The sequence below is a fragment of the Fukomys damarensis genome, unplaced genomic scaffold, assembly GCF_012274545.1.
Source record: "Fukomys damarensis isolate Sample0158 unplaced genomic scaffold, DMR_v1.0_HiC HiC_scaffold_15, whole genome shotgun sequence".
Taxonomy (NCBI): domain Eukaryota; kingdom Metazoa; phylum Chordata; class Mammalia; order Rodentia; family Bathyergidae; genus Fukomys; species Fukomys damarensis.
Window position 1 is genome coordinate 55,002,726 of NW_022900927.1, and position 25,561 is coordinate 55,028,286.

The 25,561-nt window shown below is 45.1% G+C and overlaps 1 protein-coding gene across 4 annotated transcripts in view; it reads left to right on the forward strand.

Annotated features, from left to right (window-relative positions):
• Window positions 1–111: 111 nt before the first annotated feature.
• LOC104865613 (suppressor of cytokine signaling 2) overlaps window positions 112–25,561 on the forward strand; it is a 246,540-nt gene continuing 221,090 nt past the window's right edge. The window contains exons 1-2 of one of the 4 annotated variants that reach the window (XM_033763833.1): window positions 112–832; window positions 2,355–2,806. In XM_033763833.1, the coding sequence (XP_033619724.1) occupies window positions 694–832; window positions 2,355–2,806 (591 nt within the window). In that variant the 5' untranslated portion in view covers window positions 112–693. The remainder of the gene's footprint in view (window positions 833–2,354; window positions 2,807–25,561) is intronic. The other 3 variants (XM_010629203.3, XM_033763834.1, XM_010629204.3) reach the window with 3 other exon arrangements.

A 25,561-nucleotide genomic window follows, 5' to 3' on the forward strand; every position in this document is an offset into this window, starting at 1 on the left:
GCCGCAGCAGGTCCGGCTCTGGGAGCCGCCGTCTCGGCGCGCCCCGGGCTGCGGGGTGGGGGGAAGTGAGGCAGTCTTCCCGGGCCGGCATGGAAACGCCAGTTTGGGGAGCTGTGCTGGTCTCTTCCTTGTAAAAATTCTGTACTTGTCCTTGACAAGGCCCTAGCCCCCACTAGACCCGCAGATAACTCTTAATTTCCCTAGGCTGTTTGTGATCGCAGCCTGCAGCCCTGGGCGGGAAGACACCTCGTCCACCCCCATCCCCACACCGTCCCTCCACCCCCGCCAGCTCTTGTTCCTTGGATCCCTCTCAGTTTTCATCCATCTTTCTCCAGAGCTGGGCCCGGGCGGTAACTGGATGCTTGGGGACTAGGCGGAGGAGTCCCTGGGATTTTTCACGTCTCGGTGACCCCACCCCGTTCACAGGGGTCCAATTGGGACTGATCCAACCTCCGCATCACTATCTCTTCTCAGGCGATCTGAGTGTGACCACATCTGCGGGAGACTTGACCATCCGTCCTCCAGGACTTGGGGAGAGAGAAGCGGTAGCTCCCCAACCCCTCCCGCTCCTCCACCTCTTCGGACACCCCGCAGGCTCTCTCTTTGGGGCTCCATCTGACTTCCAGGAGGGAAGAGTTCCTCTGACTCCAGCTCGGGCGGCCACCTGTCCTTGCCGCGGTGACCCTTTTTCCCATGACCCTGCGGTGCCTTGAGCCCTCCGGGAATGGTGCGGAAGGGACGCACAGCCAGTGGGGGACCGCGGGGTCGGCCGAGGAGCCGTCCCCAGAGGCCGCGCGTCTGGCGAAGGCCCTGCGCGAGCTGGGCTACACAGGTAAGGAGTGGACGGGGCGACTCGTGCGGGAGGCGGGCCCCTTTCAGAGGAGCAGCTGGGAAGTGGGGCCGCGAAGATGGGTTGGGAGTGTCACGGGCTTCCCATGCATGCTTCTGAGCGGGGGACAAACAGCGCTGCCTGTGCGCTTGGCGCCAGATCCGTGGGAAATGCGAAATGAAAGTGTTTCTCCAGGGACCCAGAGGCTTGGGGGTGGGCAGTGCGCGAGCGGGGCTCCTCGGACACAGCCTCTTAGGGCGCTGGAAGTTGCACTGCGGTAGGCGATCGCTCGGGCTGGAAGCCTGGCTGGGGAAAGCTCCCGGAGCCTCCTTTCCTGCAGGGCGCGCAGGCAGCAAGTGGGCGCTGCGCTCCCTGCAGCCCGGCTGCGTTGGGCTTCCAGGCGGGGCCTCAGCTGCAGTCGGAGATCCTGGTGCCAAGTGCGGGGACCAAGGGACCGGAGCCCGGCAGGGAAGCCCCTGCTGAGCGCAGCTGGTGGTTCTAGGGCAGCCCAGCGCTGTGTGCAGTTCGGAGTCGAAAAGGAAAGATCTTTGTAAAATATCTAGCACTTCATCAGGCTTCACGATCTGGATTCTAAAGCTTGTGTTTTCGTTGAAGTTTCCGTAGTAATAGGCAGAGGAAGAGGGAAAAAGTTCCACCCTTGGGGCTTCTGTCTTTGGTTTCGGGCCTGGGCTTTCCCTTGAGTGAGGGACCCGCCGATGACCTATATCCCGGTAATTTGGGGGGGGGCGTGGATGTGGGGGAAGCCCATTGTTCGAACTTCTCCAATGTGCAATGTCCCCGAGTCATTTTTGAAAACGAGATGGGCCAGGCCGATGGCTGAGGCTGATTAAATGGAGACCGACTGTTGTGACTGAACTTGAATCAGGTCAAAGTCCTAGAATTTAGGAAAGATTATAAAGTTGAAGTACTAATGATCAGTTGGGGCTTCGAATTCTCAGTGACTTGAAATAAATAGTTGTAATCAAAACAGTTAACAGGAGCTACTGTAGGAGAGCTTGAACTTTTAAACTAGAGTCTGTGTAAGGGAAGCACTATCCAGAAAACCTACTATCCGGAAAAGTTGCTTCTAATTTTACTCTACCGGGGTCGGGTTTTACACTTTTATTTCTAACTTTTAATACGTTTCTTATTTACTTAGTTTTTGTTTCAGTTAAAACAGAACTAAAAGCATAATGCTTTGTTAGTGTGTGTCATACAGCATGTTCTTTTGTCCCAGAAGAAAGTCTTGAAGAGGGCCTTCAGACAGTTATTTTTAAAAGGAAGAAAAGCAAGAAAGCAACCAGCCACAGTTTGAGTTTGTAAAATAAAACGGACTCGAATTTTCATTGAAATGCCTACCAAAAGTATTTGTGGCAGCCCCCTGAAAGCTCGGGCACATGTAGTTTTTTGTTTGATTTTGTTTGGTTTTTAGAGCTAGGAAAATTTCTGCCGAGTACATACCCTGTTCTAAAAATTAATAACCATTTTACTCTCTTTTCTTTTTCTTTGTGAACAAAAATCCCAGGATGGTACTGGGGAAATATGACTGTTAATGAAGCCAAAGAGAAATTAAAGGAAGCACCAGAAGGAACTTTCTTGATTAGAGATAGTTCGCATTCAGACTACCTACTAACAATATCTGTTAAAACATCAGCTGGGCCAACGAATCTGCGAATCGAATACCAAGATGGGAAGTTCAGACTGGATTCTATCATATGTGTCAAGTCCAAGCTGAAGCAGTTCGACAGCGTGGTTCACCTGATTGACTACTATGTGCAGATGTGTAAGGATAAGCGGACAGGCCCGGAAGCCCCCCGAAACGGGACTGTTCACCTCTACCTGACCAAACCGCTCTACACATCCGCACCCTCCCTGCAGCACCTCTGCCGACTCACCATTAACAGATGCACGGGTACCGTCTGGGGACTGCCTTTACCAACAAGACTCAAAGGTTACTTGGAAGAGTATAAGTTCCAGGTATAAGTGTTTCTCTTTTTCTAAACTTGCCTCAGTTAGAGTATCTCCGAATGCAGCTATGTAAAAGAGAACCAAAACTTGAGTGACTGCTCTGGAACTCTGCACAGAATCCTTGCTAAGAACAGCTGAAGTCAATCTAATTTAAATGCTTGAAGAGGTAGCTAGGTATTTAAAGTTTCCTTAGATATTTCCACCTACCTGAGCAATGCTTCCTTTCCTAAGACTGATCAAGACCAATTGATCCTTTTAAATTCAAAAAATAAAATGTCCCAAAGTAAAGGCCCGGGAGCATTTTATCAGGACACCTTGCCTTTCCAAAGTTCCTGTATATTAGGTCAAAGGTCTAAGCTCCAAGCTCCAAGCACCAGCAGAGAGCTCCTCAAAGGACTCTGGGTGCTGTACTGGAGAAGGGAGCGAGATCAAGCTGACACAGGTGTGACTTCCTTTCTGAATGCCTGCCCGTCAGTCTGTTTTAGGATGTTTTATATTTTGCATTCTGATGTACCTAGGAATTTTGTTTAAAAGATTCTGCTTGTATTTATCCCTCATTTTATGCAATTACCCAAACCAACCAAAACAAATGACCATGAAGTCCTGTATTTGTCTTTTTACTACATGTATGAAGTCGCTCTGTGAATGAGTACTGTAGTAATCCACTCTAAGGAAGCCTTATTTCAGAAACATTTCAAACTGGTGCAAATGGAAAAGACATTCTCTTTTCCTTTAAGGCTAAAGACGAGAATGTCATGCTATCCAGGTGCAATCCAATCCCTGTTCATAGAATACTATGTCAATATAGACATTTTACCCTTTGAAGTAGCTGTGTCCCAAATTGTTACCATCTTTTTTTTTGGAAATGGCTTTAGAAATTTCCAAGTTGTCTAAATTGTCTAACCATGGACATCAGTAGTTTATCTCCCTTCTGCCATGACTTTGACTTAATTTTCTTCCAGATATAGGGGGATATCTGCCCATTTTTAAAAGTGTTTATTTACTGCTGTTACTATTTGATTAGAATGTATTAAATAAAAGTAAGCCTGACTTTTACAAGTTGCACTTATTATTTTGAATTGTAGAGAATGTACACTTGCATGGTAATAGAGAGCCACCATAAAACCTGTATCAAGTGACATAAGGCAAATAATTCAGCAAGAAGTAGAACGTAACTCACCCGTTCTCTGACATTAAGGGCTGTACTCATTTTGGAAAGCATGGTTTAGATACTGCAAGAATTGCCACATGGCCTGGCCTTTTACAAGCTGAATAGGCATAACATTGAGGCCCTTCGTATTTCCACAACTGTTTAGTATCTACAGAAATTGTGTCCCAGCCCGGTCTTTTACAAGCTGAAGTGACACAGTGCTAAATAAAAATTAGGATTTTTTTTTATGGCCACTTTCTCTTTTTGCTGCAGTCTCACAACTGTTAGGAGCGTACTATCTTTTCTGGAATCCAGGCATTTATTTTGCCGTCTTTTTCAAAATTGCCTGCCACAGATAAATTCTAGTAATTATCATCTGAAAGGTGAACCTTGTATATTCCATATATATCCTGAGTGAATAGAAAATCCAGTTACAAATTATAGTAGAGATTGATTCTGTAGCTTAGCTTATTTTTATGAAGAACTTTAAAATCTCAAAAGTTTGTGCCTGGAAGGAGGAAGGAAAACATACTGTGCATCCAAATAGAAGAGCCATCCTGGGAAGACAGCTGGGTGTGTCTTGAGAATTTATTGTAGCCTAAAATTTGAAGAGTTACACTTTCAGAGTCTGGTCTTGAGGGATTCTGTGCTGCTCCGCTCCCACATCTGTCTAGTGTTGCATGTTTGTCTGGCAAAGCTTTCACAAGTGTCCTTGTAGGATTTCTTTAAAGGTGTTTTGCATTTCCGTTCTCGTTGTTTGAAACCTTTGCATTTTCTTAGTTTTTGGAACAGAGGAGGCAATAGCAGGACACGAGTGAATACCTAATGGGGTTATGGGGGGTTCTGCATACTCTGACCAGTGACTTCAAGCTAGAGGACAGCCCAGACTTCTCCAGAGTGTGCCAGCAAACTGATTTCCTCATGTTTCAATATTCTAAGTAAGCTGATAGGGATCAGGAAACAATCCGTGTTTTGGGGTTGGTTTGTTTACAGTGCCTAACATTTATTTGTTGAGTTCATCTTGCACCAGGCTCTGACTTGGCAGTTTACGTGCATTATCTAATTTAATCTTTGTGAGGACTCAGTGAGCAAAGTCCAGGATTATAGGAGGGGAATATTTCTGCATTGATTTGGGTGAACCAGTTAAAGCAGGTTATAAAAAGTACCCTCAGCCTTTTCTGCTACCTCCACCAGAAGAGTAAGTGCTGTACTCTGTGGGAATCTAGTCACCCAGGCTCCGTGCTCCTCCGCCCCCTGCAACACACTCCTGAAAGGGCCCCCCCTAGTAAATGGCATGAGAGTTGGTAGAGAGACTGGCTCTTCCACTCACTCGATGGCTGCTAAATGATTCCATTTGACAGCCCGGTTTTACATGGAGTAGAACAAAAAAGTTAAAATCAACACTTGTTTAAATTATTCTTAATTGAACTGGAAAAGTACTCAGTGCAGGGCCATCTGGGGCGTTAGTAAGGATCTATTATTGTTGACATTAGTGGAAAATGTCGTGTACAGGATTTGTTATATCCCCACAGACTTGGAAATATTTTGATCTGAATTTCTATTCCAAGCAGAGGTGAGGCAGTGGAGCTTTTTATTACCATTAGTTAGCACTGGTGATTGCTTTTTAGAAAGGCACAGAGTTTTTTGTTTGTTTGTTTGTTTTTTCAGGATTTTGAACAGTGGAGAAAAAGGCTGCTTGGCTTGTATGAGCCAAGAATTCTTTTTGGCATGTCAGTATGAAAGTTTTAACTTCACAGTAATTATGTAATTCAAATAGGTAACAGAATGGGACAGTTGTTTGGAAGTGTTTATTTTCTTGGCAAAGATTTTTCCCTGCTTTGAGAAAATTGCACCCTGTTAGGAGGGTAGGAGACAGAGATGTCATCCAGTAAGTGATCCGAGGCATGGAATGTCCAAGTTCAGGCCATGCCCTTCTGGGTTATGGGTGTAGGCACAGAGCGGGTGGGGGTGAGTGGCTGGGGGTCTGTTGAACAGCTGAGCTGAGTGTTGCTCTCAGCCAGGGGTGGCGAACCTATGGCACGCGTGCCACAGCAGGCTGTTGGTATGGTTGAAAGATTTAGAAGGTTCCCCATCATTGCCCTGGGCCTTTCTTTTCCTAAAAGACCACTATTTGCCTCTCCCAGTCTCTAACTTCCTAGGATTTAAAGCTTGCAGCCACTATTCAACTCACATAGTTTAGTTCCTTTTATTTTCCTGAAGATGACTCTCAGACCTGGAAAGGTCAGGGGATTTGCTCGCTCACACACAGCCCGGCCAGTCAGTGGCTGTCAGTGCTTGAACTCAGATTGCTTCACCTCAGGGTTAGCATTTGTAAAAGCTGCACGCTTCTTTGTTGCAGTCGTCAGTGCTCTTCTTTGGTGTGGGTCTCAGCGTCACATTTTTCTTCCTTCCAGTGGATTCAGAACCAGATTTGGAATACTGTGGTGGGAAACTTCCAGGTCTGGGGTCCTCCACCCCACCTTGAAGAATCCCGTTTCACCACGTCTTGATCCCCATGAGAGTTTTGCATTAATTTTAATTCCTCAACATTTCTGATCTGTTTGCTGTTTTAAAACAAGACCTCCTACCCATGCTGTTTGATGATGTCATGATGCACTGGTACCCAGGTGCCTGCCCATCCTGCTGCCCTCACAGGTGCAGCCCGGCCTGGGCTTTTCCTGCTATAGGGCACAGTGAGTTCCTGCCTTATTTTCTCATTTTTGAATCATAAAGTTGCCCTTTTTAGCTCACTGGACAATATTGCTGACAGTATTATGTACCAATGAAAGGAGGGAATTACATTCTTCTAGAATTGAGTAATTGATTCTGAATACCTGAAGATTAAATCCCTCGGTGTCTTGTTTCTTTAGGGTTTTGAAGTAAGTAGCCTGCCCCAAATATCACATTTCGCCTGTTTTTAAGGTGTCAAAAACTCTTCCTCCCTGGGTTGTACTTCTGGAAAGAACAAAAGTATCTTCTGTTTCTTGTCTGTACATGAGAGTGACCCCTGTAGCTTTGGTTCACTTCTGCACATGCATGTTTTTCTTTTCCAGTTTTTCCACTCGGGCTTGAGTTTTGGTTGTTTCATTTCGCATTAAGGCAAAGTGACAGCTACTGTCCCAAATGCCTAGAGAGTCCATCAGCTGACACTGCCTCATAAAGCAGGCTGCCTGCTCCGCCCCGTCCCTGTCCACAAGGGCAGCTGGATGAGCCAGGGGTGGTCAGAGGATGGAACACTTCAGTAAACATTTACTGAGCCATAAAAACAACTGCTTTTGTAGACCACTCTCACTTTGAACTCTTTACTTATAGAAAGTGCCTCGCCCTGGAGAAGGAGGGGCCAGCGTTGGGGTGGACGACTGTGGTCCTCGTGGCTTTGCCTCAGATACAGAGCAGAGACGTCAGGCTGGAGTGTTGGAGTGAGCTAACTGCGAGCTGCTTTGCTCTTGGGCCCAAGCGTGAAAGCTGAAAGGCACCCGGGGAGTCCCTTTGCTATGGGGCAACAATCTTTTTTCTTAGTTAAAGCCATCTCAAAACTTAAGAAATTTTCCTAGATTGTCCCCGTTTCCAGCAATCTGAAGATAAAAAATTTATTTTTTGCTAAATGGTTTTTCCCTTCTGTGAATTTAGTATCCCTTTTCCTGTTTAGATTTTGGTTTAGAGCGCTGCTCTGATCTTTAACATTCTGAAAAATATTTTCCATGTTATTCGATTTAAGAGTTGATTTCCCAGTTTAACATCTCTTCTGCCATTTTTTTTCCCCCTTTATTTACTTGAGATCAGTCTTGCTGTGTCAGTCCAGGCTGGCCTCCAGCACATGCCTTCTGCCATCTTTTGTTTTGGTGGGGGGTACTGGTAATCGAACTCAGGGACTCACACTTGCCAGGCAGACGCTGTACCACGGAGCCGCATTCCCAGCTCACTGTGCCCTTCTGCCACCTGTATGAACTTCACCCTTCTTAGGTTTCTAGCACGGCTTCTTTGTTGTTGTAGGTATTGGCCAGTAGGTTTGGACAGAGACCGTGCCTGTGGTTTGCACCTTTGATTAGGGTCATCTGCTCTTAGTTATCTTTATTAATAAAGGTGAGAGAGAAGGGGATCCACAAAACCCATACAAACATCTAGCCGGTAGTTTCAGTTTCCTCCCCATTCCACCCAGGGCTACAGCCCCTGACAAAAGCCCAGCTGGCTTCCCTGTTCTCTGTATCTGCCTTGTCCTTCCCATGATAAAGATGTTAATAAGCAACAAAGCCACTAAAAAGATGTCAAGTGTGAGAAGAGGAAGGTGGTGGAGAGTCACTGGGTTGCTGAGGGCTCCCAGAGCCACACTGGGAGAGATTTTGGGAGCTGACTCATTATGGGCAAATTACTGGGTAGATTGAACCAGCTGTAGTGTAAATATTTACACCATGGAAATTGGCAAATGCTACAAGTCAGTAAGGCTTCCTTTTTCTCCTTTCTCCTGGCTACCTGGGTAAACAACGATACTACTTTAGATACTATGTTCTCAATTATTGAGAGCTCACCACAGTAGGATCAATTTATTTTTAACAAGCCTACTGTTTAGAAGGGAAAGGAATGAACCGTCTGAGGGACACTTTTTTTTAATGTGTGTCAATACTGTATTGGGCTAATTCCTTTCTGTGGTGAATCAGGGAGTCTTGATTAAGTGTCTTTTGCTTGTTACTCAGGGGTATCTGCAGGTGTCTTTTCAGAGTTTATTAGTTGGAAAGAATTGGACATTCACAAAGTCACATAGCAGGATTTGCACCCGCAGTTAGCGCCAATGCTTCAGGACCTCTTTTGCTTCTGGCTGTTTTCATTCCATGACTTTCTTCCCTCCCTTTCATTTGCTTTTCCTCTCCCCCACCCTCTCCCTCTCCTTTCTAGTAACATTTATTGGATGACTACTGTATAACTGGACAGGACTACAAAGAAGAGTGATATTCTTACACGAAGGGAGCTCTTACAAGCTACAGGAAGATATGGAGAGGTATTAACCTCATGCGTGCTACATAGGCATTCCATTTGATACAACAGCCTGGCAAGGTCGATATGATCCCATTTATCTAAAAGAAAACAAGCTTGGAGATATAAAATACTCTGTCCACCACTACGTAGGGCACTCATGGTTCAAGCCCACATTTTGCGTCTCAGTGTACCATGTCGTACAGGTGTGGTACCTATATGAATAACGTGGTGGACTGAAGTGGTAAAGCCAGGAATCGTGACTGTGGTCAAGGTGGCACGAGCCTGCCTCACAGGAGGGAGCCTTGCGTCTGAGAAGTAAGGGCCCGGGAGGGATCTTTAGAGGCTCGGTGAGGAGGGTCTGGGCTGTGTGGTTAGAAAAGAGGGCAGAGGTGGTCTGTGGGAGGGGTACTGCTAGCTAGGTAGGTAGGTGGGTCTTCAGATCTTGCTAGGGATTTATCCTGGCAGAAGGGGAACAGATAAAAGCATTATAAATGGGAGCAAATGAATGGGGATGTTCATCCCTTGGGAGGCCTTTTGGGAAATGAAAAGGAAGCAAGAGCAGAGAGCGGATTTCAGGAGACCACTTGGGTGCTGGGGAGGGGCACAGGCTGACTTCCCTTCCTGGTCTGCAGGCCCGGTCTGCCCAGAGTCGGCTTTGGGTGTTGCAGACGTAGGCTTCCCTGTGAAGGCTGGCTTCCACTTTGCGCAAGCTGGGGTGACTGGTACCAATTCCATTCTGAGGAATGGATGATGTGGTGGGCAAAACCCTGACTAGGATTTAGAAAGTCTGAGTCTGTTTCTGGTAGTTTGACCTTGGGCTCAACATTGAATCTTTTGGGGTTATTGCATCTGGAAGATCTTGGAGCCTTCCTGGTTTTTGATCCCCTCCAGGGAGGTACCTGGTCTACCCAGATGTGAAAGCAGCTGGGGTGGGAATAGGTGAAGAACTGAGCTCCATTTCCTTTGACTTAGATTGTGTAGATTTTTACCTCAGATTCTCATTTATTTTGAAGGAACAAAACACAACTTCCTGCTTAGCTCTGGACTTCTTTAGAACCAGAGTTGGCTGACTGTGTTTTTATGCTGGTTGGAGGAGTTTTATGTTTACAGGGCAGTCTTTGAACGCTATCCTGTAATCAGTCTGGACTTGGGCTGGTAGATGTTGGTTGTGATGGAGAAACAGGCAAGTTTTGTGCTGGCCATTATCATAATAGCCCTTGGGATGAATTTTTATTTTTCAAGGGACCTGGATGCCATCTTTGCTCTGTGGCTCCCTGGCCAATGTAACAGCTGTGCCTCCAGCAAATTGTGCATATATGACATGTTTTTGCAAGTTATTTTTCTATGTACATAGATTATTCTAATGTATGATTGATCTTCAAAGGACAGGGATGTCATTGACTTTTTTAATCTGTCAAGGATTCATTTTTTAGAAAGTAAAAAAAAAAAATTGCTTCTCAGCCTTTGGCTAAGATCAATTGTTAAAAGTAAGCAAAAAACTTGTGATGAACTAAGGAAATTCTTAGATTCTTTGGTAAAAGTAAAGGAATCTTGGCCCCAGGCTATCCGTCTTTCCTGTTCGGGATGGTCCTGCTTTTCCTTTGTTTTTGGTTTTGTTTTCAGACAGGGTCTTGCTGTGTTGCACCGGCTGGTCTTGAACTCCTCAGCTCTGCTGGTCCTCCTCCCTCAGCCTCCTCAGTAGCTAGGGCTATGGGCACATGTCGCTCCTGCTGGCTCCCTGAATCTAGCTTAAAACAGGGTGCGTCTTGGATCTTGATAGCTGGTATGGTTTAGATGCTTTTTTGTCCCCACTGATACTGAAATTAATTGCCAGTGTAACCATGATGAAAGGTGGGGGAATCTCTAAGAGGGATTACTGTGTTTCTCACAGAAGTACCACGTTCTCGCAGCGTGTGGTTAGTTATTGTAAGATGGCTTTCTCCATGTCCGCAGCTGTCTTATTTCCTGTCTCCCTGTGTGACCCTCTCCTCCCACAAATGCATTTCTTCCAAGACCCTCACCAGAGGCTAAGCAGGTGTGGGCACCATGTTCATGGACTTCCAGGAGTGTGAGCGAAATACCTCTTTTCTTTATTAATCGCCGGTGCTATAGCAGCAGAAAATGGATTAATGCAGTATCAAGGAGGAAGGTAGGGGTGTCAGATACCACAGGCAGAGGTACCTCTGAGCCCGGGAATGGCAGACAGCTCCCACGAGATTCAGGGTGAAGCTACACTGAGTACAACTTGGGTTTCCTTATGTGCAAGGCGTGACAGTGAGACAGCCATTCTGTGACAGACCAAGCTTTGGGCCTCCAGAAGCCTGGGAAAAAGGAAAATGTTCAGTCGCGCCAGAATGCTTAGTAACACGTTGCGCTTGACACTTCCACAAAGGACCTCGTGGGGTCCTTTCCTCCCCAAGCCACTGACGTCCCCACTTTGGAGAGGAGGAGATCGACACTTCAATCGAATGATTTAAAAATAACTGAGATTTAAACTCAAGCCGGTCTGACTCCAGAGCACTCCGTGATACTCGTTCTTCCACGCATTCCTCAGTAAGCTGACAATGTTTCCGAGCTCTGAGGTCTTCGTCATCCCCAGGTTGTATCGTGTGTTGTTAATATGTAGTCGTGTGGTTAGTATTTAGAGGGTATGATTCTATTTGAATTCTGTTCTCTTCTATTTATGATTGTAATTATGGTATCATTAGGACTTTGAGTTCAGAAATCATACAAGATCTACTTGTTAGGGAATTGATCATGTTAAAGTACGCTGTGACGCCGCCTCACAGGCTGCATTCTCCTGGTACATCTTGGCTCCTAAAGTGACCTCATGCCCTTATCTCTGGTGTCCCTCCCCTCCAGTGGTCCAGGAAGTTGAAACCTGTGTCTGCAGGACTGGGCCCATAAAAACAACCTGGCCTGTGATTAAAAGTTAAAAGTTAAAAGTAGCTCACTCCTCATAAATAAGCAATAAATAGCCCACCCAAAACTGATAAAAGGACCTTCCTTTCTTTGTTCTCTCTCTCCTTCTGCTTCTTCCTCCTCTCTCTCTCTCTCTCTCTCTCTCTCTCTCTGCCTTCCTGCCTCCTGCTCGCCTCCCTACAATAAAGATCTCCTGCCGGACCTCTCGGTGCGTGAGTGGCCTAATTGGGAAGGGGCACCCGAAAGGGCACTCGAACCCACTTTCATTACTCAAATCCTGAGCAGCTACTTTATATTTGAGTTCATGCTTTTTTCTTCTTCCTTCTCTTCTCCTTTGTGTCTCTACCTCATACATCCCTAACCTATCCCTTTTACTTCTTCCTTTCTTTGGAGGTAAATTTTATGAAGGCTGTATCAGTCATAATGGGCTAGGTTATGCTGCACAACAAACAGCCCCGGACTCTTGGTGGTTTAAAGCAGCAGTGGTTCCTACATCCATACGTGTCTGCCACGTGTCACCAGTGAGGCACTTTTCTTAGTAACTCGGAAACCCAGGCTGAGCCAGGCATGGAGAGGCTGACGCAGGAGACTTGAGTGAGTAAAAACACCCTTGAATGAGCTAGGTACTGAGCCGATGGGAGAAGAGAAACCCGAGGGTCTCTCACCGCATTTAACCACCCTGTCACTGCTGTCGACTCATTGGCTAGGATGGTGTGAAATGGCCTCACCCAAGCAGAAAGGGGCCAGGCAGCACAATCCTCGTAGCCAGGCAGAGAAACACAAACTACTCCATGAGTGTCAGTAATCGCCACATATACCAGGCCACATATACCAGGCCACATATACCAGGCCACATATACCTCCCTCCCTTCCTTTTTCCTCTCTGTTTTGGCCAGTTTGACCTCAGGCAAAGTGTATAGGGTGCTGGCTGGCTCGCAGCTTCTTTAGTTCTGTGCTCCTTTCCCTTTATCTCTGAGTTTTCCTCAAGTACTGCGAGACACGTCTCTTTCCTCTGTGTGAGTCCTCTGTAAGCAAAGGGCAAGGTCTTGAGCCCTGAAGTGAGACAGTGCAAGTTAAGAGCGGGCTCCTGACCTCACAAGCTCCGGAAATGACTGCCTGGCAGTTCCGTCTGATCTCCATACTCCCTCTGCTTCCTCAGTGGCTGAAATCAAACCTGGCTCCCTCCAGTGTCAATGTTCCAGACGAGTAAATCACAGGCCAAGCACTTCGTGCTTATGTGCCTGCCTGGCAAGAGTACTGAATGGTATCTTCTACCAATTTTTAGTCCAACACAAAGCCTTTATGGAAATATTACAAATTAAGTGGACCTTTGTGTGGTAAGTTGATACCTCATCACCCATTTTAATTTGAGAGAAACTACATTCTATGTTTTTTGGTTTTTTGTTTTGTTTTGTTTTGTTTTTGGCTTTTGAGACAGGGTCTCACTATGTAGTTGAGACTAACCTGGAATTCACTATATAGCCCAGGCTGGACTTGAATCCGCAGTGATCCTCCTGCCTCAGCCTCCCAAGTGCTGGGATTACAGGCATGCACCACCACGCCTGGCTAGAAACTGCATTCTAAATTCCAGACAATGGATTTTTAAATTCTTGTTTTAGAATTCAACCTATTTCTGGATTAGGGTCTTTTTCTATGGCAGATTTCTTTTTCTTTAGGAGGCAGGGTCTTGTCATATAGTTTGGGCTGGCCTCAAACTCTCAGCGATCCTCCTGCCTCAGCTTCCTGGTGCTGGGATCACAGGTGTGTACCACCACGCCTAGCCCCTCTGTGGCAGAATTTCTCTATATCAAGAGTACAGATAAATGCTGTGTTTTAGTGGATAGTTATCATCCACTGCATTCATGAGTTGTTACCTTTGAATAAAATCAGAACATGCAAAATGTACTTAATTTACTTTACTGAAAAAAAAATATTTTTTTGGCCTCAGTTTACATTTCACTTTTTCTACTCTAACCAGATTAGAAACTTTAGTGTTATCAACTTCCTATTTATCTCTCTCATTTATTTAGTTTGCATTCATCTTACTCATAAAACAAATATTTGTTTGAAATATTGAATGTCCGCCTGTGCCATGCACCAGGGAAGGACTTGGAGAAAGTTAAAATAAAACTGCCCTGTTCTTAGGAGATTCTGTGTAGCAGAGACATATGTACTGCAATTATAGGACAGTAGTGTCCCCCTTAGCTTTGGGGCTCACATTCTGTCCCCAGTGGGCCCCTAAAACCACTGATAATACTGACTTTTACATATGCTATGTTTTTCCCTGATGCATACAGATCTGTGATAAAATTTAATTTATACATAGGCACAGTATGAAATCAACAATAATAAAATAGAACAATCATAACACTATACTGTAATAAATGTTGCTTGCTTAAAACTTCCAGTGAAAAGCTGGGTGTGATAGCGCACACCTATAATCTCAGCTACTTGGCAGGCTGAGGCAGGAGGATTGCAAAATCAAGGTCAGCCTGAAGAACCCAGTGAGATCCTGTCTCCAAATATAATTTTAAAAGGTGCTGGGCATGTAGCTCAGTGGTAGAGCACTTGTCTAACCTGTACAGGCTCTGGGTTCAATCCCAAGTACTACAGACGAACTTAGGAATTATTTTTACTTTGGAATTTTCTGTTTAATATTTTCAGACCCTTGCCTGACTTCAGGCAATGAAACCAAGCGAAGTGAAGTTTCGGTAAGGGGGGATTTGTTGCATATAACAAGATGGAGGTTCAATTGGACCCCATCTGTGGGTTCTAAGTCCATGGATTCCAGGAAGTGAAGATAAAAAACCATGTCCGTCTGTACTAAATATGTGAGGGCTTTTTCCTTGTCACCCTTCCCTAAACAATGCAGTCTAACGAGTATTTACAGAGCACCGGCACGGAGGGACGGGGTGGCAGTGACATGATCCTCAGCACACGGGAGGACGAGGTTCTGTGCCCATGCTGTGCCTCGTGATCCAAGGCACTGGAGCAGTCGAGGACTTGGGGCCCCTGGGAGCGCTCGGGTTGGCTGCCTGGGAAGAACAGGATGCAGGGAGAAACATCTGTGTCCGCCCAAGGAAGGCAGCGGCCAGGAGGCAGATTTTTAAGTTTATTTATTGTTACGTATTTATTTTATTTTTTTGTGGTACTGACAGTTGAACCGAGGAGGGGCCTTCTCCCTAAGCTGTATCGCAAGCCCTTTTATTTTTTGAGACAGTCACCCAGCTGGGCTCAAACTCGTGGTCCTCCTGCCTCAGCCTCCTCGGGTCCTGGGATTACAGGTATGTGCACCATGGTGCCCCGCTGAGGAAGAAGAGATTTGGGCCTGAGATAGATTGATTTTTTAAAACTAAATTTTATTTTATCCTATCCCTCCCCTTACACCTCTCCCTCCCTATGTGCAAAAGCTTTGTTTCCATTTTTTCCTCCTATTTTCACTTTTTTTGTCCCTTCCTTTCTCCCTCCGTCCTCCCTTGTTCCTCTTCCCATTTGAACATTTTCTTCCCATTTCCTGTTTTCCTGTTTCACAATTATTAGTCTTTATTTCCACTTTCAGTTTCTCACAGCAAGAGATGATGCCGTGTAGGTCGGACTGGTCTAGGTACCTGGGATCACAGGCATGAGCCACCATGCCTGGCAACAATGTGGTATTTAAACACATGTGTCTGGTTTGTTTCACTTAGGAGTATGGTCTCAGGGTCCATCCATTTAGCTACAAATGTCTGAAGCTTATCCTTCTTTAGGGCTGAGTAGTACTCCATTGTATAAAACCCCACATCTTTATCCAATCACTTGTTGAAAGGCATTTGGGCTGTTTCCAAGTTTTAGCTATTACAAACTGTGCTGCCATAAACATGGGTGTGCATATATTGCTGTGGTGTGATTCTTTTAATTCTTTCGGGAAGATACCCAACAGAGGGATGGCTGGGTCAAATGGATCTCCAGGTTTAGTTTGTTGAGAAGAGATCGATTGATTTTTAATTTTAATTTTTATCAGTACAGGTTTGTAGTCCATAACAATTTAGGGAAAGCTGGCCTGGCTGATAAGCCGGGTGAGAACAGGGCCAGTTTGTCCTCTACCTGGGAAGGGAGGGAGCCACCGAAGGTTGCAGAGCACAAGAGTGGCAGCGTCAGATTTGTTGGACAGCAGTGAGGAGGTTGCTCTGTGGAGATGTGACTCCAGATCCAGGCGTCTTCACCCGATCCCTGGGCTTCCGAGGGATCCACGGGTGGAATTCCTGGGACCTGTGAACGTGGACAAGAAAACAAAAGCACGACATTGTTGTTGTCACCGTCCTCTGACTGAAACGGAGCCAGCAGGTCCCACCCCATGGCATCAGCAGACACTGTGAGCCCGGCACCTGCGGAAACGTGGATTTTCGGTGGCGGTGGCGCTGCCGCTGTTGCGGTTTTCCGAATTCATCACACTTTTTACTAAGCTGGAGCCGGTGCACCATGGGATCTACCGCTGGCCCTCCTTCCTGGAGAAAGAAGCACAGACTGCTTCATCCCGACTGTAAAAACAACTCTTAACATCCTTCACCTGTCATATTTTACCATTCTAACTCACGACTGTGAGAAGGGTCCCCAGAAGGGCAGAATCAGAGCCACAGGAGGGTGACCGTTGAGGCAGTGGCTGCAGCAGGAGGCCAGGGAGGCACCTGGGACTCCCCACAGTCCGCTGAAGCCTTGGTAGGTGAAGGAACACAGCCAGGGACCCCGCTTGCCCCATCAGTCCTGGCTGGAACAACTCGCCATGTTTGTGGCTTCCATTCTTCCTCACCGTCACTATTTACCTCTTGAAACTTTCACCGAGGGAAAACACGTAGTGCGGTCTCTCAAACATCAAGCGGCCTGGAAAAGTGCAGTGAGAAACCAGCACCCTCTGCCCGCCTCCTCCCTGCCTGCCGCTGGTGTGTAGACCGGTGGGCTTTCTGCTGTGCCCGGTTCCCCACATATATTCTTCTCAAGTGTTGAATAAATGATTACACTGAATGAATGACAGGCCGGTGGTTCCAAGTCGCCCCTGTTATGCGGTTGTCATGAGTCCGCGTACGCTAGTCACAGACGTTATACCAAACTTGATATTCAGGGAATCTGTACTTTTACCTAAGTTCCCACCGCTGCTGTCTTTGTCTTTCATAAAATAAAAAGTTTCAAATAAAAATTTCATTTACATGGGTTTCCTGCTTGTTTTTATTAAAATGAACTTAATGTGACAGTGAGTTAAATAATACTATGTATGCCCATAATCCCAGCACTCAGGAGGCTGAGGCAGGGTGATCTCCACAAGTTTGAGGCCAACCTGGGCTACACAGTGAGTTCAAGGACAGCCTGGATTATATAGCAAGACCCTGACTTGAAAAACCAAAAAGAAAAAAGAAATAATAATAATGCTATGTAATTTTAAAACTATAGATTTGAAATTTCTACTCAGGACTTCTTTGGTTTTTTATTCTGCTTTGTTTTGCTGCTGCCCATTCTTGGAAGCAATGGTCAATGTCAGTGCAGCTGTCCACGTTGTGGACTGCAGAGGCAGCCGCATCCTGAGCACTTGGGTTGGCTCATGCAGCTCCCTGCCTGAGCTCCTTGTGAGGTCCAGGAATGTATAGTTTTTGTGGTCTGATGTCTTTTGACGGTTGCCAGATAGAATTGATATCTGGCACTTTTTCTAGGAAAAACACATTTAGACATTTCCAAGCTGATTTGTAGAAACTTAATGTTTTAGGGCTTTGTGGCAAAATTTTTTCCAAGTGTCGGAAGAAATAAAGGAACTTCAATTTTGAGGGCTGTTAACAGCACCTTTTCGGAATGCCAAAGTGTGGGATCGTTAATATGGACTTTCTACAAAAATATGCAAGTATTTGGATTTTTTCCAATACCGGAAGATGTTTTGGCTATGGACACAGGATTGGACCCCTAACGTTTAGAAGAAAGGACTTCTCCCTCTTCATTTTCTAATGCCATTTCTCAATCTGGTAACTAGAGAGGACTCAGGGTGAACACTGGGGTTAGCTTTTGGGTTGGCACATGTGTGCCACGGTCCTTTCCGTCATTTACATTATGAATAAATATTTGAAGTACAAGTTAGAGATTGTTAGGAAGAAAGGAGAGGCATTACTTGGTAGCACGGTGAGTTACTTTTTCTTTAAATGGACTCCTTAACACCAATGGGCCTCGGAAGGACAAGTTTTTACTTGTTGACAGCAGATCGAGCCTCAGAATACTCTTAGAGCAAAAGGTCGATTAAAAAAAATGCTTTATGAACTACATTTCAGAGTTTAGGGGAGTAAACATCCTAGACTTTAAAAGGGATATTTAAGCTACAGACCTCTAAACCCAGTTTTTCCCAAAGACTTGACATTTAATTAGCAGGTTAGGGAGGCATCAGGAGAGAGCGCTCCGATGCTCGATGCAGCTCCAAGGAGGCACAGAACGCAGGCTCCGCAGCCCACTGGAAGTGGCTCGACCTTGGTTTACATGTGCAAGGGCACTGAGCCGCTCACCGGGCGGCGTTTCTAGGAACTGCGCGGGGAGAGAGTGAGCCGAGCTCCTGCAGGGCCGGCCAAGCCTCTGCAGCCCTTATGTAAGGTGCGGCCCGCGGAGCCCACGTCACCATCCCGGGAGGGCGGGAGCAGCGCCGGAAGGGGTTAAGCGCTCCGTGCAGCCTTAAATTACCCTGCTATAAAACAGAAAGGCGGCTGGGCAGCGGTGGCTTCCAACTAACCGAGCATCTGTTTGGTTTTTGCTAATTCAGGGCAAGTACGACCTTTCCTTACTTGCAAACTTTTCTCTTATTCTAAAAGCAATGGCATGCATATGGTTAAGAAGCCAGGCAGGTCAGAAGGACTCAAAGTGGGGAAATAAAGTTGACAAACCCTTTTCCCTCTCCCCAGAAGTATTAACTCATTTTATGTTTCTCTTTTATTTTTTCAGTACATTTGAGTGCAATAGAAGCATCTCTTTTAATAGTTTTTTTAAGAAGCATAAATGTAGTCTTTTGCTACCTATCCTGCTTTGCAGTTTGCTTTTTTAATTCTTGGGATCTCTTCAGATCTGTGTAGCTCTTTCTATCTTTATGGTAACATAAAGCACTTCCTCATTTTTGTTTTTTTGGTACCGGGATCGAACTCCGGCTCTTGTGCTTTCGAGGCAGGGGGCAGAACTACTGAGCCAAACCCCCAGCCCTCTTCCTTGTTCTTTTTGACAGCTGTACACTATTCCATCACATGAATCCATCCCTTTGACCGACTCGATGCCCTCCCAATGGACATGAAAGTCCTTTCCAATTTTCTGCTATCACAAGCCGCACACAGCTAGCTCTATGCTGATGCGCTGAGTAAATTCCTCCCGGTGGAATATTCGGTCAGAGGGTATGCGCATCTAACACGGCAGTAGATATTTCTGAAATCGTGTTTCAAAAAGGCTTGCATCAGTTGATAACAGAATCTCCAATAAGTTGTCATCTTTTAAGCTGTAAACATAATTCGAAGTTTTCCTTAAAATACTGTTAATTACCCGACAGCGTATGTAGTATTGAGATCAAATAAACTTGTTTATCTGCCACCTGAGCGTCCTCAAAGTGAGCTCTCCAGGCCATCAGGGAGGTGTGCAGGGCCCTTGGGAATGACAGGGGAGCCTGGCCTGAGAGCAGCCCGGGCAGCCCCTGGCAGACCAGAGACGCCCAGGGCTGTGCCGGCTTCTGCCTGTCTGTGGTTCCCGGGGACTGACTGCTTTCAGAATCCCTAGGGTAGAATCAGAAAAATATTTGAAAAACGTGTAATGCTATCATCTTCAATTAGTTGAAAAGACATTAATTAAATATTGCTACGAGAAAAGTCTCCCCTTTCCCAGCTACTTGTCCCCTCTACTCTGTCCGGTTGCCCTAGATTTTTCTGTCTTCTGCCCCCAAGCACCTATTCTTGATACCTGAGGCATGGCCAGTTCCGGGAACAATAAACTGATTTCCTCCCTGTGAAAGGTGACTCTGGAGAAGGGATTAGCTATGCCTGTGCACATCACCACGGTGACCCGACTTTAGATCTAGATCTTGCCCGAAGGGGAAATTCGATCTGCTCAGGGCCCCAGATGCTTAAAAGTTTCACCTGCACAGGAACGTGTCCTCTTATTTTTCAGTCAAGTTTTTATAATTAAAACCTACTGCAGATGGAAACCAGGTAACGAGGTAGAAGTCAAGTTTCAAAAAAGCGGTGGTTCAACTTGCTATTAAATAGTCTTACACATTAAAAAAACAAAAAAACAAAAACAAAAAAAAAACAGATTTACACATGATCATCACAGCAGCTTAGGTAACTCTTTAGATTACAGCCAGCTGTTGGGGAAGTACAAAACTTTAGCAAGTGTTTTAGTCCCCACGTTACCTGCTTGTAACGTGGAAAATGGCCCTTTCCGAACTGAGGTCCCTCACCCTCAGACACACCCTAAACAAAGACACAGTCACCTCAGAATAGGGTTTGGGCATCGGCAAAAGGGGGGAAATAAAAAACCCCAAGCTAAACAAAACTAAAATAAATTTCCATTTAAGATCTGAATATCTGTGGCTTTGTAAGCTACTCCATTATCACACAGATTTATGCTTCAAAATAAAGAAAATAAATCAACAGAGATAGGAAGCCTGTCTCCTCATCAGAGCAGTTAATTTTCAAACCAGTGTTTCCAGTAACACATCAGAAGCCAGCAGGAAGAGAGCAGAGGTGAAATGTGGGGTTCCATGATGTTGGCCCTAAACAGAATATTCTCTGCCACTGGCAGGAAGCACCTGGGGGAATTCTTTGCTTTAGAAATTCAGAATTAAATTGTTTTTGAAATAAGGGAAAAATAAATTAGCTTCTAAATTCTGGTGACGTTAACTTTCACACAGATTTTTTAAGTATAATCTGGATTCTGATGATAATGACTTTAATAAGGCACTTATATGTAAAGAAAATAGAGATAATGTCAAGATAGGAAGTCAAGACAGAACATTTTAGTTTTAGCTCTGAATCTCCTTTTCTTCCTTCGACTGAGGTGGACCTGCAATATGACAGTACTTTCATTTTTACAGCTCTTTATATATTCTGTCAAAAAGCTTAAAAGTGAAACACAGATGTTTCTTAACTACTACAATTTCTACTGCCTGACTCTTAATCTTTTGAATCCATTAAAACTTTAGATGTTCTTTCCCCTGTGTACCCTTTAATTAACCATTTACCAAAGAAGTTAATAGGATCTGACCATTTTTATTTTTCATAAGAAAAAATATTCTGGCCCCTTATATTGTTCTTATTTCTTTAGATCTAATTCTTCTTTTCCCCTTGGGGAGCTAACATGGAATTAATTTATTGTAGAGAACTCTGTTGTTCTAACAGCTGATAATATGAATACGTATTTACCCCACTGAACCAGAAAGATTGTGAAAGGAGTCGGTAAGGGAATAGCAGCTCTTGAACACTTGAAGGAAAAGACTTGAATTTGCATGTCATTGATCTTTGAATTTTAAATAAGAATTAAACAAGAATTTTATGGTTATATAACCAGCACTTGAAGCAAGTTTTACTACATTTAGTTCACAAGTCAAATCGAATAATCCGTGCAGCAACCCAGGGTACTGAGACATGTTTTGGAAGTAGGGATTTATTGAGACTTCTTTTATTGCGTCAGCTTTATTACTTTTGCAAAATATGTGGTGGGTGTTCCAGTTAGATTTACTAGAATACTTAAAATCTTGTCAAAATGAAACAAGCTCTTTTTGTTGTGGGTATCGCCTATTTAAGAGCATTTGCAAGGAATTGGGTTGGTTTTGCCTTTGGATCTTACTCATTTACTGAAAATAAAATCTGCTCAACTTTCTTTTTTCACAATAGTCATTTATTTCGGTGATTTCTAAGCCAGAGAGTTAACTTTAGGAAATGCTTCACATATTTTAACTAATTTTGTGATTTCGTTTTTAAAAAATGAGTTCCATTTTCAGTTCTCCCCCTTTTATATATTTCTGAAGATTTGTTGCAAACTCTGTCACTGTAAATTCAGCTGAAGGATCGATTCTATCTGCCATTCTTTGTCATTCAGATTTCAGAATTTCAAGTGGGTTTGTTGTCAACTGTAATGTACCTTTTGGGAAATTAATTGAGTCTCACATTTCTTGCCTGTGTGTGCCCCCCGCCGGAATGCTTTTCTTTGGCCAACAGAAAGTGGAGCCTGTTTCTTCTCTCCCAGATTAAATCTGGTTCCACTCGTTTTAAATTCAGTTGGTCCAGGACCAAAAGAAATGAAGTGCCATCTTCTTTTCCTTTTTAATTTTAAACAAACACAGCACAGTCTTGCTGCAGTTTGGGGCGCTCCCAGGATCCGGCTATTTTTGACTTCATGTTGGCTTAATCTAATAGTATCTGTGTTCTTTGGGGACTTGGTTTGTGATCAGACCTTATTTGCAGTTTACAGGGTTACACAGATGAAATGAGCCATTTTATTTTACTTCACTTCCATTTCTTGTGTCCTTTTTATTTTATTTTTTTTTTGATCGGTGGTTTTGTTAAAGCAGGACTGTCGTTCTGCCAGCCACTTTTCAACAACAGGTAGAGGACACAGGCAGTCATGGCGACAGCGCCAGCCTCGTGCTCACCCTATCCTCACCTGACTCACAGTTCACAGCCTTCACACTTTCTCTGACAGAAAAACCTGTGCACACACTTGGGCCGCATCACACACAACAGGGCTCTTGGGACAAACCAGAGGCTCGCTTTATATAGGTAGAAGGCTGTGCTTCTTCGTTTTTCCCACTGAGCTCGTCCCATGTGCCGAGGGTCACGCTGAGTACCTCACAGATGCTCTTTGAACCCCATAACACCGTGTCTCAAATTAAGGTGCATCATCCCCATCCTCTGCAGATGGGGAAACATCCTCGAGAGAGGCTGGCGTAGAAGGCTCTCCCTTTACCCTGTGGCAGAGTTGGGATTTGAACCCAGGTTATCTCATCTGAATGTCTGATTTAATCTGCAATATCCGGGATCTTCAGCCCTGTTGTGCAGCCCAGGGTTTATGACCGGAAGTTACTGTTACAGAGGCTTTAGGAAGGGATACCAAGGGACTTCGACCTATGCATTTGTTGATTTGAAAAGTTCAGATGTTGCAGGCTCCTCGCCCAACCCCATACACCGCCTACTACACATTGCTTTTCTTTGGGGAACTTCCGTATCTCATCTGTGAAGTAGGAACATTATTTTAGGTGGACTACATCTCTCATTTATAATTTTTTTAAAAATTTGACACAGTAGAGTACTACTCTGTTATAAAGGATAAACTTGAATCATTTGTCAGAAAAGGTGTGCACCTTGAGACCATAATGTTAACCGAAATAAAGCAATATTCAAGCTTCAATACCACATCATTTCTTTTACATGACAAACCCAACACATAAGTAAAGAGCAAAACAAAAGATAGATGATAGGAAATAGGAGATCTGTCTTGCACGTGAGGGGGGACCAAGAGAATTAAGACGTGCAAAAGGAATTAAGATGTGTTATGTACAGGTACCGGCTCCCCTTGATGAATGTGACCATTATGTACTGCAAACGTGTACTAATAAAAAGTAAAAACTGAAAGAAAGGTAAATTTAAAAATTTGAATTAATTATAGATCTCACAGGAAGGGTGAAAATGCTGCAGAGCGCCTGAGTCGCCTCCACCCGTTTCCTCCAGTGGTTACGTCTTAGCACTGGCGCAATCCGGAACCCGACAGCGGCACTGCGCATGCGTAGTTCGGCGCCATCTTGTCCCTCCCTGATGAGCGTGGCCGGAGTCCGGACCGGACCACTCTGTCCCCGCTGAGGTCTCCGCGCTCCCCACGTAGAGTCACGCCTTCCTCCTCGACCTCCGACGTCTGTTTCTTCTCCACCTGTACAATTTTGCCGTTGCAAATCTCTCTTTGAAAAAGCAGTTGTGGTTTTTATTATGAAATATCTCGACCAGGTGAGTCCAGAGAAGACCGTGATAAATACTTAGGCACTGTTACCGCTCAGGTTCATTGCATCACCAGATTTAGTATGTGCTGTTTCATTTCCTTCACAGATTCGTTGTCGGGCCTCTTTGTCCTGATTTCTCATCCTATTGATCTCCCCTCTCTAGAGGCAAACTCTCCCCCAAAATATCCATCCTGGGCAAGATTTCATCTTTTACTCCATCACAGGTGTCGTTTTCCAGTACCAGGGTGCTGCACCATTGAGCTAAATCCCTGGCCCATCGTCATTGGTGTCTTGCATGAGTAAATCAACTAATATTTACTTGAGCAACTGCTATGTGATAGGTCTGCTACCTGACAAGGTTCTGCTTTATACGGTAGTGAATAAGGCAAAACCCTAGTCCTAGATACACAAATATATGAATGAACGGCATGACTGTAGTTACTGTAACCGTATGAAAATGATGAAGTAGGATCTTGTTCAGGCTGGCTGGAGAAGTCAGAGCTCGAGGGGTTGGCAGGGTGCTGAGGAAGGGCCTTGGTGAAAATACTCTGAAACAAACCTGAACGACAGGAAGGAGCACCAAGTGTCCGTGTCCTGGCCCAGGCCTGGGTTTGTTGGGTACAGGAAGAGGCAGTGTGGCTGGCACAGTGTAGGCACCAGGGTGGAGGCGGCGGGGGAGGTCGGAGGAGGAGAGGATGGGATCATTAGAAATGGCCAGGAGGCAGTACTAAGGCCTCTGCTTGGGACACACACCTGTAACTCCAGCACTGTGCAAGGCTGAGGCAGGAGGACCACAAATTCGGGCCCAGCCTGGGCAACGTAGCAACTTAACTGAGACCCTGCCACAAAAGTAGAAAAGTAAAACAGGGCTGGGGAATGTAGTTCTGTGTGAAGGCCCTGGACCACAAATCCCAGTATCACAATGAAGAAAAGTTCAAGTCTCATTAAGGCTTCAGAGGAAAGCCAGAGGAAGGTCAAAGCAGGGACAGGACATACTCGCACATGGGGGTGGGTCCAGAGGGTCCAGAAAGGGCTGCGGGGAGAGGCATTTCTCCTCTCCTGGGGAGGAGGTCACTGTGGGTCGGGTGGGAAGGGTTTTTTTTCAGAGGGTCCAGAAAGGGCTGCGGGGAGAGGCATTTCTCCTCTCCTGGGGAGGAGGTCACTGTGGGTCGGGGGTGGGAAGGGTGATGCTTTCTATGAAAGGAAAAGCCTTAGCACCATCTTACTTCCTGCAGTTTGCCTTTAGGATTGGACTTTGTGTTTCAAGATTTTCTTCCACGTTCATTGCTGTGAATATCCCAATCTATGTATCAAATTTGCCTTATTAGAAAATGTTCTGGCCGGGGATTTAGCTCAGTGGTTCTGCTGCCTGCCTTGCAAGCACAAGGTCCCAAGTTCAATCCCCAGTACCAAAAAAAAAAAAGAAAAAAAAAAGTGTTCAAAATATGTGTAACTTTTTGCTCCTATACACAATTCTATCAAAAGCATCCTTACATATGAGTCCTTGTGGATAGACACATGGCTCTTTCTGGGATACTCACCCAGGAATAGAACTGCTGGGGTCTTTGCAGTATGCTCACAGTCAGTTTTCCCAGATAGAACAAAATTCTGTCTACTTTGCTGTCTCTGACTATACTCAAGAATTTTCCTTCCCCACATCCTCAGCAGTTAGAATTATGCCTTTCATCCCTGTCAATCTGATGGGTATGGTTTCATATGTTATTTGTATAGTTTGCATTTCCTGCCGGGTGTGGTGGTG